This window comes from Chamaea fasciata, unplaced genomic scaffold, assembly GCF_029207755.1.
Source record: "Chamaea fasciata isolate MVZ Bird 193981 ecotype frontalis unplaced genomic scaffold, bChaFas1.0.hap1 SCAF_2, whole genome shotgun sequence".
NCBI lineage: Eukaryota > Metazoa > Chordata > Aves > Passeriformes > Sylviidae > Chamaea > Chamaea fasciata.
The window spans coordinates 26,318,835-26,339,065 of NW_027094087.1; the positions used below are offsets into that span (position 1 = coordinate 26,318,835).

Sequence of the window (20,231 nt, forward strand, 5' to 3'; positions counted from 1 at the left end):
GCCCCTGGCACGGCCGGGCGCTTTGCGGCAGCCCGGCGGCCGCTCTAGAAACTTCTCGGTCCCTCCCTCTCCCCTCCCCTTCCTCCTCCTCGCCGACCAGGGGCCGGCGCTGCGGCTAGAGCAGCAGGGAAGGAGGCGTGCGGCGCCCGCCCCCAGCCGCGCTGCCCGGAGCCGGAGACGCAGCCAGGCGCTCTCCCAGCCTCATCCCGGCGCTCAGCGCAGCACCGAGCCCGCAAGGCGGCCCTTCCCTGCGCAGAGGTGGCAGCGGCAGGCGGCATGACGGCGGAGGAGATGAAAGCGGACGGGGCTCCCCTGGAAGGGGTGGACATCACTCCCAAGCAGGATGAGGGCGTCCTCAAGGTACCGGGCGGCTATTCCCCATCCCCACCCTCCGCGCTAGCTCGGAGGGGTCCCCGCGGGGGCAGAAGGAGCGGGGACATTCCTCTTGGCCTGCGAGCAGGTGCTCCGGGCGCCCTGGCGCCACCGGGCCCATTGTGTGCCCCGCTGGGAAGGGGACGAGGCGGTCCCCGGGCATCCAGGCAGGGCTGGCGCAGCGCGGGCGATTAAACAACAGCGGCGGAGGGCGGGAGCGCGCCCCGGCTGCGCAAGCGCTGCCCGGCCGCCCGCGGGGGCTCCCCGCTCCTCACGGCTCCCGCCGCCCCGGCCGGGGCGAGCCGGAGCCCGGGCTGCCCGCCGGGAGAGCTCGGAGTCACGGGGGGGCTGTGCAGGGAAAAGGCCCTTCTCGCTGCCTTCGGGCTTTCCCCCGCGGTTTAGGGGAAGATGCCGGAGGGGCAGGCGGGTCGGGCTCTCTGCCCGGCCGGCAACGCGGGTTGTGGGGGTCCGGCTCCATTCCCGCCCCCCCCCCCCCCCCCCCCCAGCACGTGTCCGGGGCTGGAATTAAAGATGGAGCCCCGGCAGGGCACGTGCGCTCGGTGCCCGTCCCCGCCGTGCCCGGCCGTGCCTCCCCTCAGGCCCCGGGCGCGGGCTCCGGGCAGCCGCGGGCCCCGGGTGCGCGGAGCGGCCCGGCCGCCCCTCGGTGCCGCTGGGCCGGTGGGCGGCCGGGCAGGTCCCCGGCGCGGCCGCGGCGGAGCGGCTGCTCTCCTTTGTACTGGGAAGGCAGGCGATAAGGGCAGCGGGATTTATACCGTGAGGGGGAGTTGCGCGAACTTCCTCTGTCAGACGTTGCCTATTTCCATATCTCTAGAAACTTCCTTAGGCTCCGCTAAAAACTTAAGCGGTTATTTAGAAGCGTTGTTCAGCCGGAGTGAAATTTCGGAGTTATGGTGTTCAGAAGGAGAAAGGGGCGCCGCAAAAGAGGCTAATTTCTGGGTTTAACCTTTAGAGCCTTCTAAATTCTGGGTTCTGTACGGAGACGCTGTCTCCCGTTTAGGAGGGGTATCAGGGAGCAGATTGAAGGTGTTGGCTGCTACATTCTGCTTTTCCATGTTTCCTGCTAGCATGCTTAGGTGAGAATTTTTGGGTTTTGCACGTAGTACCGTGTTAGGTCAGAGTTCCCGTCTGCATAGCTGCCCAGGTCTCCCACAGCCCAGATCCCTTGAGCGTGGTAGAAGGCAGTGAGGGTCTGCCTGATTCATGCAGTGCCTGCTTTTTGATGATGGAGAAGCAGCAGGTGTTTTTTGGGTTGTTGGTTTTTGTTTGTTTGCTTCTTGGGTTTTTTTTTTTTTTTACTTAATTTTTTTTAGAGGAGGGGAGTAGAGAACACTAGCAAACGAAGTGAGGTTGTGAAAATCACAAAAACTCAGATTGTGACATAAGTAAAATACCGTAGAGGTCACAAAGTCCAGCCTTCATGGATTTTATTTTTCTCGTAATTGCTGGAGTGCAAAATGCATCTGTTGAAATCAAGCGTCTAGCTCTGAAGTAACCTACACCAATTTTGTACTGGTATTGTTGCAGTGATTTCAGGAGTGTGTTTATTTGCTCATTAGCTTTATATCAGAATTGCATCCACAGTTTTTTACCTGATATTGCTGAATATGCTCGCACAATTCCTAGAATAAGTAATTAAGTTTGGAAATAAAGCATTTGAAATGCCATATGAACCGAAAAATCCTGTTTTTCCATCTGAAAAGGAAGTGTAGACCTTTACAGAAAATAGGATTGCCATATTCAGACGTGAAACTTCAGTCTTTTCAAAATAGAACAATTGCAAAAGAATAAACTGTATAAATAATGAAAATGAGATATTTGTTACTCTAGAATACCTTGCTGTGACACAACTAGAACATGGCATTTGGTAAAGTTTAGTAATTTCCATTCAATGCAGATAGTTTTTCAAAATTACATCAGACTGGCTGCTTTAAAGTGCTACTTTGCATCTGCTTTATACAGATATATGCCTAAACATGGTGTCGGTTAGGTTGCTTACCTGATTCATGTGTTTTTCTCTTACTTCTCTGTTTCCTTAGCTCTGTGAGAGTGGTTGCTTCAACTTTACCTTCCTTGGGGAGACATGAATAAATCAGTTTTGTAATGCTAATAACTGCTGTGGTGCTGGTGCAGGGTAAAGGGATGGTGTGCTGTGTGAGGTCAGGCATTCCTTTTCATGTTGAGCATCCTTTCCTTAGAGAACAGCCGGCAGGACTTTTTCTAGGTTTGGTTTGTTTGTGGGTGGGATTTTTTGTTTGTTTGTTTCATGCTTTCAGTGAGGTGCTTTCAGCTTGTTTGGTTTTGGATGGAGGGTCCTGGCATTTCAGTTGTATAGGCAGTCGCAGGGATGGTGTGAGATTGACAGTGGTCCGTTGCAGGAAACTGAAATTTGTGAAGGAGACTCCCAAAGGTCTGTGTCCTTCGGTGAAAAACATTGCTATAGAAATATGACATTTAAAGGAGGGATGCTTTGTAATTGCCCTTGAATAGATGTTTATCTTTTGTAACAGAATATTTTCCAGGTCTCCTGATGCAAGCAAATAGGGTCCTCCATTTGGTCCCCTTTTGTCTGGCTTAAGATAGTACAGAACTTTGGCTTGGGGCTAGATGGTTTCAATCTATATTGGGAAAAATTCAAATCTGAATTTAAGGAATCCTGTTTTGGGCAAGGCCTCACATCCTTGCCTGTGAGATATGTTACTATTATTCTCTAATTTCATATAAACTTCAAATGAACACCAGAGAGATTGTCCCCACTTTCTGAATAGTGTGGATTTACTTAATACTTGTCTTGCTGGGCAGGCTGGGGAACCCCCTGAGAAGAAAATCTAATCCTTGCAGCTGTATGTGAGACAGGAGTGCTGGCCAACCATGTCAGTATTGTGGGGAGACAAAATTATTGTGATTAAGAATTTTCAAGTGTTACTCTGTTGGCTGATAGAACTAACCTGCTTGGGGTGAGGCAGTGCTAACCTTCATTAAACTGCTTGGTTTAACCCGAATAATTTCAGGTTACATGTTGGAATAGACTTTGCATGGAAAGAACCATCTCCTTTTGTTTAAATGCTTTTTTGCCTAGAGCACTGAACTCTGGTGTGATGATAGAGAGGTGATGAGGCAAATGCTTGAATAAAGAAGAAAAAACCCTGCCTAATGCAGAGATCTGTAAGCTGGTGCCAACTGTTGCCTGTTAAATTCTTGTATCACAGCACAGCCATCTTGAGGTTCTGCATTTGCAGCGCTGCTAATCTGCAGAAAGAACAGCCAGTCCATTTCCAGGTGACTGAAGGAAACCTGCAAATCCTTTGTCTACTAAGGATGATAAGACACGGATCTAGGTATTTGTGATTCATGTCCAATGGGCAGGCAGACTTGATTTCCATTATGTTAATGCTGGTTGCTGTTTTTCTCAGGTTGTCAAGAGAGAAGGCAGTGGGACAGAGTCTCCGATGATAGGTGATAAGGTGACCGTCCATTACACAGGGTGGCTTCTAGATGGCACAAAATTTGACTCCAGTCTGGACAGAAGAGACAAATTCTCATTTGACTTGGGCAAAGGTAATATCTTGTTTTTGGTGTTGATCAGTTTTGGTAATAATTGAGACGGGATTTCGATGTGTGGCTCCTTTGCTTTTCAAAATTGCTACTTAAACTTGTTTTTGGAGTTTATTCTCTTAGACTGGCCCCGTTGGGATGTCTTGGAGATTTTTCTGAATGAGAAAACCGTGTAGCCCCTTGAGAGGCCTTCTGAAGAATTCACGGGCCTCAGACAACGCACTCCAGGGGAGCAAATCTGTCCTGAAATGTAGAGATAAAGGGTAGTTAAATAGCCAGAATATGCATTTTGTTGGTTGGGGTTTTTTGGGGGGGCAGACCTCAGTTCAGGAGCATTTAATCGTGACCAGATACTGGGACAAGGTACACAGAGGCAGCTATCTCATGATGAAACATAACTCTCTTTTCCACAAAATTCTCAACCCAAGTGTGAATCTTTGAGCAGTGCATCTCTTCATTATCAAAATGTTTCATATTTTGAAAATCTAAACATCATTGTTCCAGCAAATCGTATTACTCAATCTTATGTTCTTCCCTGGAAGTTCCTTAGCTTCTGCTTTTTAAAAAATAGATAACACCTCCTTTTTAAAAAAGAGGTAAATTAATTGTACTGCAATTTGAGATGATATTAAGTGTACCTATTAATACAAGACTAATAGAAAGTCTGCTTGATGAGTTGAAAGGAGCAGCAATTAGGAGAGCTTGAGTAAGAGAGGGGATTTTGTTACAGCTTTCTTCCCTTTGAAAGGAATACTGCTACTTTCTTCCCGCTTTCTGTTACAAATATGTGTAACTTTTAGTTGCCACTGGTGCTGGTCTTTGCCAGCTGATAAAGTACAAACAGAAAAGGCTGTTAGTTTGGATTGTTTTCAAAACAGGAGCAGGGAATCTCTCACCCTAAGGCCTTCCTCTCGGAAGGGTTTATTGTTACTTCCTCACACTTGGGACTGTGCCATGAACTTCAGCTGGTGTCTGTGTTCTGTTATTCTGTGAAATGAGTTGTTACACCTAGAATGAAGAAATGTTTGGGCCAGATTTGGGTCCCTGGGAAATTTTAGAATTTGGTTAGGCTTAAAACTGATGTACATTAATGAGAGTGAGCACAAGTTCTTGAGTATTTCTGCTGCCTTAGCTTTTGTGTGCTGAAAGTGATGATGCTCAGTTTCACCTGATCATGCTTTTCACGTCTGATTGGTGTTTGATTTGTGCAGGTGAGGTGATCAAAGCATGGGACATTGCTGTGGCCACTATGAAGATTGGTGAAATCTGTCGGATTACGTGTAAACCAGAATATGCCTATGGCTCAGCTGGGAGCCCCCCAAAGATCCCTCCCAATGCTACACTGATTTTTGAGGTGAGTGTGAGATGGTCACTAAAACTGTATGCTTGAAAAAATGTGTGATGCAATATTCTTTCAAGACAGGATTGTTATGTTTTCTGAGGAAAACAATATGGTCGGTTTTGGGTAGTGTGGACAAAATTTTAATCTGGCTGCCACTGCTCTGTAATGGCCTTCTCTTTGAGCTTTTAAAACACTTGAATGATCTTCGGTGTTCAGTTGTAATTTTGCAGCAATAAAGTGCAGGCTGGGAGGGCAGACTATTTCAGTGATAGACTGAAGGAGTTAAGAAAATTAAATCTTTAATCCACTTCATAACACTCAGAGTAATGATATATTAAATGCTGTGAGGTTTTCAACAGCAGGAAGAGCAATTAATGCCCTCAATAATACATTTTTTTATACTTACTTGTGTTTTCTTTACAACATTAACATCATCTCTTATGAGCTATTTGAGAGAGAAGAGAGGTAATTGCCCCATGTAAACTGCTGGAATACAATATTTGAACAGCCCTGCAATTGTGAACTCTTTTCTGCAGAGCTGAGCGTTTCAGTCAGCTTTAAAGCACTGTAAAACCAGTTTGGATTCAGGTTGCTGTTTCATTACCAAAGTCTCTGTGCATCCAGGCTACACTGATCAATCTTGCCACCACAGATGAAGTCCTGTGCACTCACTCAGTCGCTGTGACAGACTCAGCAGTCTTGAGTTTGGCAGCTGGGTAACCCAGTTTGACAACTCACATGGCCAGCTGCTCTCCTGGGGATGAGCAGTATGTCTTGGTGAGCATGGAGCCAGTTATCCTTGGTGTGTCTCAGCCTCACCAGGAGAGGAGAGATTTTATTTCCTACTGATCTTAAAAGTAATTTCCCCCCGCATCTTCCCCCTCTTTCCCTAAAGGGGGTGGAAATAGCAGCTGTCTTGTGTGTTATTTCAGAAGTGAGAATAGTTGCTCAGAATGCTGAGACTTGTGTTTGATTTTTCCATGTAGAATGACATTCAAGCTGTTTCTGAAGCATACCCTGACAGTCTCAACAGGGTTTGGAGAGGATGTATTTTTCTTACTGTTGAAACACTTCGATTTGCCAACAATTGCTTCAAAATAAATTCTACCTGAGAGAAGGCAAACTCTTTTTTTAAGTGTGATTTTTAAAATTACTTTGCTATAAAGCACTTAACCAATGGAATGGAATCCTACAATTGGGGGCATAAGGAAAGTTTTAAAACTGATGATTGCTCTGAGATTAAATGTTTTATCTAATATCTGAGAAAGGTGAAAATAGCTCATGGAGTAAAGACTGAAAGTCTGTTTAGATTTTATTGGAAACAATGAGCATCTGTTAGGATGGGTAAATTATACATAGAATCATTTAGGTTGAAAAAGGCCTTCAAGATGATCAAGTCCAATCATAAATCTGACAATGCCAAGTCCATCTCTAAACCGTTAACCTGAGTGCCGCATCTATGCTGAAATTCCTCCAGGGAGGGTGACTCAACCCCTTCACTGGGCCGCCTGTTCTAATGCTAATATCCATTCTAAACCTCTCCTGGTGCACCTTGAGGCCATTTCTTCTAGTTTTGTGACTTGTTACTTGGAAGAAGGGACTGACCCCATCTGGCAATGGCCTCATTTCAGTGATTTGTAGAAAGTGAGAAGGTTCCCCCCAAGACCTTCTTTCTCTCCAAGTTAAACACTCCCAGCTCCCTCAGCAGCTTCTCACAGGACTTGTGCTCCAGAACCTTCCCCAGCTCTGTTGCCCTTCTCTGGACGTTCTCCAGCACCTCAGTGTCCTTCCTGAACTGAAAGGTCCAAAACTGAGCACAGGATTTGAGGTGTGGCCTCACTGGTGCCCAATACAGGGGAACAATCACTGCCCTGGTGCTGCTGGCCACACCATTGCTTATTCAGGCCAAGTGCCATTGACCTTCACATAATTGGATATTGAATTTGCTTTGCATTTGGAAAGTGTATTTGCATTCCTTTTTTTTTTTTTTCATGGACTTACTGTTAGCAGGTGTTGTCCCCTAAGGAATGATAGCTTACTCACTTTGAGTACATCAAAATTAATACCATTATTTCTGAAAAACAGTATCATGTAGAGCTGTTTATAAGCAGCATTTTCTTGTATAAATCTGAAGTTACTCATGGCTTAGTTGTATTAGATCAAACTACACATGTTGGAGTGCTGTGTGCTTCTATGCAAGTGATACCAGGTGTAATCAGGGCTCAGCTGATGACTGAAATGCAAGCTAAAAGCTCAAGCTTGGCAGCACAGTGGGGCATTCTTAAGGGCTTAGCACTACTACAGAGGATGCACATAAAAGCATGAATTGCAAGATGGAATTTGTTCCATCAGGCTGCTACTGGGTCCATCCAATGTGGTCACCCAGCTAATTCACTTCCCACTGGACTTTCCTTGATGCTACCTATCTGGCCCCTACATTTTCTGGCTATGCTTTTAGATAAATGTAGTGTTTCATTCATGAGTCTTGATATCCCCTGATGCCTGTCTGAGCAGTTCTGTTGAAGGGAAAAGGGGAGAAGGAAAAGCACCAAAGCTGCCTATGATGGTTTTGTGCTTCCCTAACTTTTAAAATAGTCTGGGATTCACTGACTGCAACAAGTAAGCAGTGCTGGTGTTGTGGGTTGGAACTTAAATCCAGAAATTTTTCCCAAGTCTTATTAGGTTAAAGTAGTTTCTGGCTGGTATGGCTCTTAAGCAGCTGAAGTCTCTAAGTTTTCATATTTTCTGTTTTACTTATGTGTACTTTTATTGCTTAATACAATATCAGCAATATTGTATTAAGTAATAAAATAGTATTGTATTACTCAGTACAATATCAGGGTTCTCTTGCAAGTGCCGATCACCATACCAAAATTTTGTACAAGTTGCTTTACAAAAGACCATCTAAAACTTACATTAAGAGATTTTGTACCTGTGTCATCACACCAGCATTTCTCTGACATGAAATAATGCACGTCCTATGATTTGGAAGTTCTTTTTTTTTTTTTTTTGATCTGGTGATGGTTTCGTTTTTTTCTTCCTGATGATTGTTTTTGCTGAGCAATATAAATAGACAGATTATTCCATAGAATAGTATTGTTCAGGCTGGGGAAAAAAAAGGGGGGGGACAGGGGGGAGGTACACACCTGTATGGTCATCAGTGGGATATTCAGGAGTCACTTTGATCAGACTGACTGAAGAGAAAGACCAGAATATTATTTGTTACTAGGTAACAATTAAAATAAAAAGTGGAAGTACTGGTGGATATTCAATTCCTTTTGCATCCCAGTTATCTTAAGTCCAGTGTCAGGAACCTCCACAGCATTAGCTCTGAACTTTTTTTTTAAATGAGGTAGTCTAAACAATGCTGATTATAATGGCTTGCTATTTTGTGCTTAGGAATAGTTTTCACTATTGTTTTACTCAAACATAGGATAATTTTTTTTTCTTCACTTCATAGCAGCAATGACAAATACCATCTGTAACTAGAATGTTTTTCTATGTCATTGTGATACTCCCACTTAAAACTATGATTTACATTTACTTGGGAGGGCATGTTAAGATTCAGATATTCAGACTGGATACCTGTTTGCTACATTAGCTCTTAAACAATCTAATTAACACTAGCTCTTAAAAATCCTAGATAATTTGTCACAGCAGCAAGTTTAAAGTTTCAAAGGTATCTGGAGAACAAATCCTGTGAGTTACTAAGTTGGTCTAATGAGAATAAATGCAAAGCTTTTCTTTTCCTCCACAGATCGAACTTTTTGAGTTCAAAGGGGAGGACCTCACTGAAGAAGAAGATGGTGGCATCATCCGAAGGATCCGCAAAAAAGGGGAGGGCTACTCCAGGCCCAATGAGGATGCGCTTGTAGAGAGTAAGTGTGTTGTTTCACAAATAGTGGATGGATTTGCTGTTGTGGGATGGCAGAACCTTTTCACATTCTACAACTGCACGTCGTGAGGGAGAGGAATATGTGGCTTCTCTTTTCTGTACCAAGTAACTTAACCTAGAGTAAGCTTTCCTTCTCCTGTTTCTAGCAAGGTTTACATTTTCCAGCAGCAACTGTGTTTTCTGGTGATACTGAATCTGTTGAAGTGCTTATCTGATCACAAAAGGTGATAGAGTCTCATAAAGTATTTCCCTGTGCTGAGGAACAAGAGGGGAAGTCATTCTGGCACTTGTCATCAGAGTGGAAAAAACAAACACTTAAATGAACAATAGCAAAAGAGGGGGTTGTAAAACTTAACAGCAGAAATTCTGTTTGCTGCCAGTACTTGCCTTGCCATAGGTAGCTACTCAAAAAGAAAAGACTGTTTAGCAGGAGGCTTTGGCACTTTGTGTGTGCTGCCTGCCTGTATAGAACTCCCTCTGCACTCCTGGGTCCCTGCCCACTGCTATACAGAGATCCCTTCTGATTTCTCTCTCTGTTGTTCTGGTTTTTGTTACCAGTCCAGTTTGAAGGCCGACATGGAGATCGTGTTTTTGACAAGCGGGAATTGCGGTTTGAGATTGGAGAAGGTGAAAACTTCGATATCCCTCATGGTCTGGAGAAAGCAATTCAAAAAATGGAGAAATCAGAGGAATCTGTGTTCTATCTCAAACCCAGGTATGCTGTTTCAGGTGTTTGATACAGGAAGGGCTTATACTCATCATCTGGCAAGAAAGAAATGTTTTGTTATAATGCCCTTCAGCTTTTTTCAGTGCTGTGGTGAAAACTTAGATCAGCCCCAAAAAATTTATGAGAAGTATCAAGCTGAGATTGCTTTGCCACTTCATAGTGAAGCAGTAGCAGTCCAGAAAAAATTTAATTAAGTTTCTGTACTGTTGATGTCTGAATATTTTTGAAAACTGTTGTTGCTCCCTAACTTACATTTTTGTGATCCCTCTTCGTGACTGCTTACTGTAAAACTGTGTAGACTTGGATATAGGCAGAATTTTCTCTTTACAGTGAGAACACATCTGAAACGAGTAGCGTTGCACAGATTGTTTTCATCAAACTTTAATTTATTTCAGTTCTTAAGGAGTTTTTTTAAACGTAACTGACCCTGATGGGAGCAGAAGAGGAAAGCAATCTGATCTAGAGGATTTTCCTGCTAATATGCAGCTTCTTGCTGGAGTTGCACTGCAGTACCTTTCTGTAGGCATTTCCTGTTTATCAGCTGGTTAGCAGTGTGTTAAGTGTACAGCTGCTCACTTAATCTTGGTATTTATTGTCTTTGCTTTTCTAAGAATAGAACTAAAATGCAGGTGCTCTGAAGACAACGCTCAGTTTCAGACCATGAGTATTAAATATGAAAGTTGGTTGTTTTGGTTTGGCTTTTTTGGCTTTTTTCTTTTTTTTTGGATGAAGGGATTACTTGCTTATCCTTGAAGTAAACTAAACTAATAAAATAATAGGAACTGTTCAAAGATTAATGAAGTCAACATTACGTTTCTCTTTATTTTCTTCTGCCTTGTACTGGCTAATTTTAGAATTGTACCTAGAATTCTTCAAGCCTTTGTCTTGTAATAATAATTTATGCGCATCACAAATTTGCATAGAGTTTTTGTCTTTGTCTTCCTATGCAGCAAATATAGCTGGATGGATAGTTTTGAACTCTTTCCTTTATAATTTTTGTTTCTCCCACCCCACCCCCATTTTTCAGCTATGGTTTTGGAAGTGCTGGGAATGAGAAATTCAAGATCCCTCCAGATGCAGAGCTGCAGTATGAAGTGAAGCTCAAAAGCTTTGAAAAGGTGAGAACAAGAGATGAAATCCCAAAGAGATCTAGGAGCGGGGGAAAAAGTGGGAGTGCAGCTTAAACAATGACAATGAAATCCTTGCATGGTGATTTGAAACAGGGAGCCCACTGTTGCCAGAGATGATGGTGACATGCTGAGAGCTCTTGGCTGAAATGATCCTTATTCTTCCTGTATCCCTGTCTGTTGCCATCTCTCGTGCTCTAGGCTGGTTTCTATTAGCAGTGCAAAGCTCTGCTTTGCCAGTCTTATCTCAACCATACTGTTAGTGGGAGTCAACATAGCTACTTGATTTCCCTAGAAGTTGTATTGAAGTTAACTGGAATTGTACCTGTTTGAGTAGGCTAAGGAGTCCTGGGAAATGAACACGGATGAGAAGTTGGAACAGAGTGGCATTGTGAAGGAGAGAGGCACTCAGTACTTCAAGGTAAGTTACAGTCCCCAAGTGATAATAGCATTTCTTAGTCCATGTCTTGAGCTGATAATGATGTTTACAGCTTCTGTCATTTTTCAGTGGTGTTCATGGTATTCTGTGAGATTTTACAGGGAGAACTGGGGGAAAATGTGTTAAAAAAAAAAACAACAACTCAGTTGGATTATCAAAAGAACTGACTCTGCAGGGAGCTTTCTTTTAGAGCTGTTTGCTGTATCTACAGATAACACTGTGAGGTGTACAGTATTTCAGTTCCTGCTCTGGGACAGTGCTGTGAATGAACAACATGAATTTGGGTAGAGATATGCTGAGAAGCTATTTAAAGCAATTTAAGAAGGAAGCTAAAGGATGAGTTTCCTATTATCTTTGCACTGCATTTTGAGAATGCCTCATTTTCACTTATTTTTGCATCAAAAGTTGAATGTAAGGGAAGGATTTCAGTGAAGTATTAATGCTGACATATACCCCTGTCTTGGTTTTGATAGACAGGTATCTGCCAGGGAGGGTTGGAGTCTCCCTTAAAATGTAAGCCCCTCTCCCCCTTTTCCAAATTATCATAAATTTGCAATTAAAAGGCTGTCAGGCAAAGATTTTGGGAATAGGTATAGCAGTTTTTTACTAGGGATATAAAAATTACAAACGTTGTAGTACAGAAGAATAAGCAAACAAATAAACAAACAAGAAATCCTAGAAAACCCTGACAGAGTCAGAAATACAACCTGACACCCTGTTGGTCAGGGTGTTGGAAGCAGTGCGAAGTAAACCCTCCTGGAGTGGCAGATGTGGTTCTGTTGGAGTAGAGATGGTCCCGTTGAAGAAAAAGGGTCCAGTAATGGTGAGATGGGTCCGGTCTTCCTCCAGGGATCTGGTGGAAAAAACTGGATACCTAGTGGGACTGTGGCTGCTTTTTATGTAGGTTAAGATGGTTTGGCTCCTCCTCCCCGTGTGGAGCAGCTTACAATAGTGCAGTGTAACTCTTTACAAAACCCATGACAACCCCTAGCTCTAGTGGGGAACCAGTTAAGTATTCCTAAAGATTTTCTGATCCTGTGCAGGAATGGCTCTCAGAAGTAGTACATATTTGATGATAGAAGTTACTTTTTGATCAAATGGGGTTTTTTAGATCTTTTGCTTAAGGCAGGCAAAAGGGACTTGAGGGAGATAAAAGTTACTGTGATGATCTGTGTGATAATTGAACTGCCTTGTTTACAGGAGGGGAAATACAAGCGGGCAGCATTGCAGTATAAGAAGATTGTGTCATGGCTGGAGCATGAGTCAGGACTCTCTGAGGAGGAGGAATCAAAAGCCAAAAGCCTGAGGCTTGCTGCCCACCTTAACTTAGCTATGTGCCATCTCAAGCTAAAGGAATACTCCCAGGCTTTGGAGAACTGCAACAAGGTAGTAGGAGTTTGTTTATTCTTAAACTGCACGAGCAGTTTAAAAATTTTAGGGACAACAGGCCATGTGATGTTAGGTCTTTCTTACCAGCTGTCATTCGGGAAGTGCAGAATATTTTGTGCACTCAAAATATCTGGCAGATTATTTTCATAATTAGTGCTCTTTGAACATCTTTGACTAGCTTGCTGCTACATTGAGAATATTCAAGTATTTAGAAATAAGAAACATTTGAGATGTGGTGAAGGTAGTCATGTGGACAAAGGTCTTTCAAGGAGCAGGATTAGTCCCTGACTAAATCTTAGACTTGCTGGTTCTCCTGTTAAATAGCCTACTATATTCATTCCTCTTTGTACTTATTTCTACCATATTCCACTCACTTTATTAGTAAGCCCTGACAAGACTCAGGTAAGTCTACATCAGAAGGTACAGTTCCTAGCAGTCTCTGATGTTCTGACTGCATGTAATTTTTATAAAAGGAAAATAATTAGTGTATGTGGCTTGATTTTGGGTTTTTTTGAATGCAGGCACTGGAATTGGATAGCAACAATGAGAAAGGCCTCTTCCGGCGTGGAGAAGCTCACTTGGCTGTCAATGACTTTGAGCTGGCCCGAGCAGATTTCCAGAAAGTGATACAACTTTATCCAAGTAACAAAGCTGCCAAAGTGCAGCTGGTGACTTGTCAGCAAAAAATACGAGAGCAGCATGAGAAGGAGAAAAAGATGTACGCCAACATGTTCCAAAGGCTCGCAGATAAAGACTTAAAGGTAGGTAACACTACTCCAAAGATTACAGGAGGTGGTGTCATGTTAGACGAGGAACAGTGGTTTAGGTACTCAGCTTTCTTCTTATTACAGATGATTATAGCAGGAGAACACTCAAGTAGTCTCCTTTGGGGAGCAGGGATGGAACTCAAAACGCCAACAGTCAGAATGATTAGGCCATCTGGTTTGAACAGGAAAAGCAGCAGTACCCGCCATTGCACAGAAAGCTTTTACCTATTTCGATTGAATTTGCAACAGACTAGTGTTAATCAGAAAGCAGTTGATGTGATGAGATGTGAACATGACAGTGTTCTAGAACTGAAAAAAACACCCGTTCCTCTATAACTTGTAGCAAAGAATAGGCTGTTCTAGTGCCTGGGGAGCCCATCTAGTGAGAACTTGTGTCTGTCATACAGAGGGTGCTGAGCACCCTCTTGTTTGTCACTAAGACATTAGGATGTGGTTGATGGTCTCCATTACAGATGTCACAGATAGATTATGAAGTGTCAGAAGATTCATCATTCTGCTGTATGGATGGTTTTACTTACAAGCGTTCACTAAAATTTTAGTAAATACTAGTTCAGTTAATAATGGCAGTAGGTGAATACAGGTTGTAACAAGACTGTATCGGCTAGCAAGAAACATTCCAGGTTACTGGTGAGAATCACATATCCTAAGAAAACATTCTGGTGCTTTGCCTTAAATCTGATGGTCTAGAAGGACAAGATAGACCTGTAACTTCCCAGATGAATCTGGGATTTGTATCAGACTCAAATTTCCTCAGTAACACTGGGGAGTACAGAAGCTTGTATCATCTTGTGAGGTTATTCTCACCTTTCCAGAATATGCATGGAGAACATAAAAAATTGTCGGATATTGGTACAGTAATTTCCTTTGGTTAACTGTGTCACTGAGTCTTTCCAGAGGCATGGTGTCCTCAGATGAGTGTATCCTGTCAGTTCAGCTGTTTCAGACTGTCAGCTGACAATTTCCTACATAAAATGCTTCACTTTGTCTTTTCTTTTTTTTTTGGTTAAAGAAGCCTGATGTCCACAGTCTTTGCTTATTGGAGCTCAAAAGAAAGTATTCTGTTCCTCTAGACATAGTGATGTAAAGCCACACAGTAATCTTGATTTTGGTAGGCTTTAATAGAAATTCTCAGAAATGTAAAGATACAGCACCTAAACTAGAATTATTTCACTGTTAGGCATCTTCACTTTTGAAATGACAGGATTTAATTGCCAGCTGTCAGGTTCTGTCCTGAAGGTTCCTTTCAGCTAGCGCAGCTGCTGGGAATCTGGCTTCCTCCACTGGGTGTGGGATACAGCAAGATCTGTTGAGATAGGAAGAGTGGATTGCTGAAACAAGCTATACCCACTAAGAGTGCAAAAGCCTTCCTGCTTTCTTCAGCTCCTAAGACAGATAAGTGGTAGAGTAATATTCTTGGCAAAGGGTAGACTCATAGTCTTTGCACTGCAGACTCTTTGGGATATTGGAAAAACATGGTGCTTTGTCCCAATTTCCCTATCTGCTTGGGATAGAATCAGTTTGAAGTTGTAAAATCCTCTAGGTTGGACTCCAGCCAAATGTAAATGAAAGGTTGTTGTTTGGCATCTAACACTGGACACAGGATTTGAGGTGTGGCCTCACCATTGCCGAGGAGGATAATCCCTGCCCTGGTCCTGCTGGCCACACTATTGCTGATACAGGCCTGGATGCCACTGGCCTGGTGAATTCTTCCCAACAAGTTAGATGATCTTGGGAATGTGCAGTGTGCTGGGTTTTTTTTTCTCTGAGCCATCTGGCCAGCCTTAAATGGATATGGTTTTATATTAAATGGGATTGATGGAAGTATAAACTGTAAAGGATGCTTACTCCCTGGGCCAGTGTTGAGGTCGTTTTCTTGCAAAAAAAAGCTTGTTTTCCTGTTACTGCATTTATAGTGCTGCTTTAGTCTAGCTCCAGCAGTGTCTATTAGTGGTGGTGTGGTAGAAGTTCAAAGTTCTGGAGAAGAGTTTGTTTACTAAAGGCCTGATAGCTAAGAAGATAGCTTGGACTGCAGTTCTGATATTCCTGACAGTCTGTTAAATCCAACAGCCCCTCTTGCATCAGCAGTTAATTTCATTAATTTGAAAAGTTCACATATGTGAAGTGTGAATTTTTGAAGGTCAGGATGTTTATCACCTTATCTTAAGCCCAGGATTGCTAGCTATCAGATTTTCTATGGAGAGAAGACTTAGCTCTTGTGTGCTTTATGGAATGTTTCTAAGGATGAAAAATTGACTTTTGATGCATGAATGTTCTTTTAAATGTGGTTTTGTGTTGTAGCCAAGTTGGTGTAAGATTTTAAGGATTCTGCTCCTTTTCTCCCCCTATTCCCCTCTCCCAGCATTGCATGCTGAAGACTTTGCTCTGGTTTTGTCTGGTTCTCGTCTAAGATCATCATAAAACAGATGGCTCAAGATGCTGGGCTGACAGGTGGAATAGCAATTTCATTGCAGTGGGCTTTGAGATGAGCAAGCCCAGGCATTTTTACCTCCCCTTACTGTGCCTGAAAAATACTGCAAGGTCAGGATGTGCTGGTTATGTCCTATTGTAAAAGCTGACCTTGGAGCCCTACCTCATGGCTCTTTTCCTCTTTTATGGGGAAGGTGCACAAGGAGAGGGCTTTACAGCAGCCACATTGTCAGATCATACCTCCTTCCAGTTAAGCTCTTGCACAGAACATCCAAATCACTGTTGTTGAGTTTGAAGTCTCTCTTCACAAAACTAGTTGTCCAGTGAAGATACTTCTTATGCTGAGTGCAAGTGTGCCTCATACAAGTTGGGTCGGGGTAGGCCATGGGAATGGCTGGAAATGAATGAGATTGATATTGAAGCAGGGCAAAAGCAGTTCTGGCAGAAGCTTTGTAAAAGAATTTCAGTTAAAAGACTTCTAAGAAATTGCTGTGTGGCAAGTGGGTGCAGGCCACATTAAGAATCATAACCACCTAATATCAGTATTATGTTTTGGCCTCCTCTACAGTACTTCTGTTTTCTTAGATGCATGAAAATTTTTAGTTTCTCTTGGCTGAAGATCCTAATATCTTAATTCAGTCTGGCAGGGTAGACAAGCTTTCCAAGTAATAAGAATCAAACAACGTTTGTGCTAGTGATTTTGTGTAACATATTAATATATTTTCTTGTCTCTCCATTTAGTCATCTGCTACTCTTCAGACAAGCCACACTGAAGATGCAGAAATGAAAGATGCGCAGAACGGAGTTGAAGATAAATCAGAAGTCGAAGCAGAAGCATAAAAAAACCCTATTTCATTAGTTTTGTAAATGAAAGAATTTCCAGTGAATTAGACCTTTATTTTTCTACCTGGTTGGATAGTGGCTTCAAGGGAGCAGAGGCTGAAGCCACCATGCCACAGTCAGTTACAGCTTTATGTGGCTGTTCAAGAAGCTGAGTGGCAGCATATATCTGGTTTAATCCTAGTGACTTTATTTATTCATTCAGCCTCTGTTACTGTTTGGGTTCTGTCTGGATTTACTCTGCTTGGTTTATTTGCATTTTCATAGAATCATAGAATGGCTTGAGTTGGAAGGGACCTCAGAGATCTAGTTCCAACCCCCCTGCCATGGACAGGGACACCCTTCACTAGACTAGGTTGCTCAGAGCTCCATCCAGCCTGGTCTTGGACATTTCCAGGGAAGGAGCATCTACAGCTTCTCTGGGCAGCCTGTTCCAGTGCCTCCTCACCACCCTCTGAGTAAAGAATTTCATCCTAATACCTAATCTTAACCTGCCCTCTTTCAGTTTGAAGCCATCCCCCTTTGTGCTGTCACTACTTGCCCTTGTAAATAGTCTCTCTCCATGTGTCTTGTAGGCTCCCTTTAAGGTACTGGAAGGCCACAGTTTGGTCACACCAAAGCCTTCTTTTTTCCAGGCTGAACAATCCCAGTTCTCTCAGCCTTGTCTCGTAAGGAGAGGTGCTTCATCCCTCTAATCATCTCGGTGGGCCTCCTCTGGACTTGCTCCAAAAGGTTGATGTCCTTCCTGTACTGGGACCCCAGAGCTGGATGCAATGTTCCGGGTGAGGTCTCACCAGAGTAGAGGGTCAAAATCCCCTCCCTCCCCTGCTGCCCACACCACTTTGGATGCAGCCCAGGTTACATTTGGCCTTCTGGGCTGTGAGTGCACATTGCCAGCTCATCTCCAGCCTCTCGTGCAGCAGCACCCCCAGGTCTTTCCTGGCAGGGCTGCTCTGGGTCTGTTCATCCCCCAGGCTTTATTGATACCAGGGGTTGCCCCAACCCAGGTGCAGCACCTTGCACTTGGCCTTATTAAATCCTTGTTTGTCCAGGTTGCTCTGGGTGGCATCCTGTCCTTCAGGTGTGTCAACTGGACGGCTCAGCTTGGTGTCACCTGCAAATATGCTGAGGGTGCACTCTGCCCCTTCATCCCTGTCATTAGTGAAGATGATAGTAACCCTGGTCCCAGTATGGACCCTTGAGGGACACCACTTGTCACTGGTGTCCATTGGGACACTGAGCCGTTGACCGCTAGCCTGTAGATGTGATCGTCCAACCAATTTCTTACCCATCAAACAGTCCACTCATTGAATCCATCTCTCCAGTTTAGAGGGAAGGATGTTGTGGGGAACTGTGTCTAAGGCAGAAAATTACAGAAATGGAGGTACAGGATACTGTAGCCCTTCCCTTGTCCACTGGTGGGGTCTCTCCATCCTTGAAGGCCACTAGGCTGCTTGGATGGGACTTGCCCTTGGTGAGCCTTGCTGGCTGTCCCCAGTCACCTCCCTGTCCCCCATGTGCCTTAGCACAGCATCTAGGAGGATCTGTTCTGTGATCTTCCCAGGCACAGAGCTGAGGCTGACAGGTCGGTAGTCCCTGTTTTGTCTTTGTTTCTTTCTGGTTCCAACTTACTTTATTCCCAGATTCTGCTTTCTAAATTTATTTCCTTGATTTGCTTCAAGTGATCAGCTTTTTCGGGAGTCCTCGCGCGAGACTTGAGAACAAATTGGCTCTCCCAGTTCTTCTGCCTTGGGGTTGCTCTCTTTCCCCCTGCTCAGTAGGGAGTCCCTTCCATTAAGTATTGTAACTTTCTTGTATGCCTCCTCTTTGCAAATTGCTGAAGGTGAAGACTGTGAAGTCACAGCTTAAGTAATAAAGCTCCAATTAAACTCAAGAAAACTGAACTTTTCGTGGGTTTTTATTGGAATTTGCACAGAATTGAGAGGATTTACTGTCCTTTGGTCACTCAGTGTTTTCTTGTCCACATAGCCAGTGTCCTGATTATTTTTTCTATGTTGCTTGTTCATTACCACAGAAAGTTCCCACAATATTTGATACAGTATTTACCCATATATTTGCAAAAAGGAAAAATTATGTTGCTGGAAACTCTGCAAAAAGCAAATCTGTAACCCATGCGTAGAGCTTGTTCTATGTTCATATTGCTTCCTTCCTCTTCACCCACCACATTGTAAAACTGGACCTGAGGAAAAACAAAAACAACAATATACCTGAAAGTGACTGACTTTGAAGTGAAAGTAAGTGATAATGGCTTACATATTGCAAATACTTCTAATGAACTATGTACTCCCGAGTGATTCTAATGTCTGCTTTCCCAGATCTCACAAGAAAGCTTTTACTCAGTAGTCTGCTTCTTTCTGCAGTTTGTGTGTCTTGTTTGGGGGTGGGTGTGCTTTTGAATTTTGTGGGGGCTCTTGGTTGGGGTGGGCTTTTTTGTTTGTCTGAAGGCATGGAACATAGTACTCAAACTCAACTGTTGTTTATCCTGTCCCCATGGTGTTAAATTCAGCATCTCCAGTGTCCTGTTCTGAGGAAGGGGCAGCAAGGCCATTTCTTTTGCCTGCTCTGCAGAGGAAAGGTAGAAAATCTGTCCCTCTCAGATTAAAATAAATGGACTTATTTATGGTGAGAAAGATGTCTTGGCATGGCATGGACTGGAATTTGTGTGTATATTGCAGAGAGTATCCCTGTTTTAACATGTAATAATACAAAGTGAATTCCCGGTCTCCTTTGCTGAATCAGAAATACTGTGTAAGCACTTAACTCGAGGGGGCTGGGGAAGTGCCAGTGCCTGTCCTGCAGCAGTGCCAGCCCAGCTCGGGCCCTGGAACTGTCACCAAAGTGGTGCAAGGCTTGTTTGGATTGCTGCCCTGCCCCTGGGCCCCAGGGTCAAATTCAAATTCTGCACCTGCTGCTGGCTTGGGTCTTGGTTAGAGAGGTGGGAGCTGCAGTGCTTTGAATCTCATGGGGTGGGAGGCAGGAGAGGTGCTTGGGAGGTCGCTTCACTTAAAGAAATGCTGATTTCATTTGCCTAATAAAGCCTTAGGGTTGCCAGGTACTGGGGGTGATTTTCATGAACTCTGACTGTAGAAACAGCCCCGTGTATGTGAAAAACTTGTACCAAAGTGCTACCCCCTCTTGTGGGAAACAACTCTGAATGTCAGCTGGGGTTAGAAGAAGGGATTTGTAGACCTAGAAAAACATTGAAGGGGGACAGGAATGCCCAGCCAGAATACTTGTTCTTCAGCAAGTAAATACCTTGATTTGTTGCTAATTATTCCTGGAAACACAAGC

At 43.6% G+C, this 20,231-nt stretch overlaps 1 protein-coding gene across 1 annotated transcript; it reads left to right on the top strand.

Moving 5' to 3' along the window:
* The first annotated feature begins 119 nt into the window (after positions 1-119).
* Positions 120-19,570, top strand: FKBP4 (FKBP prolyl isomerase 4). The gene is made up of 10 exons (XM_066175346.1): positions 120-360; positions 3,804-3,948; positions 5,157-5,299; positions 9,045-9,165; positions 9,741-9,897; positions 10,937-11,027; positions 11,374-11,457; positions 12,676-12,861; positions 13,386-13,625; positions 16,821-19,570. Exons 1-10 carry the CDS (start codon positions 277-279, stop codon positions 16,917-16,919), a joined length of 1,350 nt encoding a protein of 449 aa, XP_066031443.1. The 5' UTR covers positions 120-276; the 3' UTR covers positions 16,920-19,570.
* Positions 19,571-20,231: the final 661 nt, after the last annotated feature.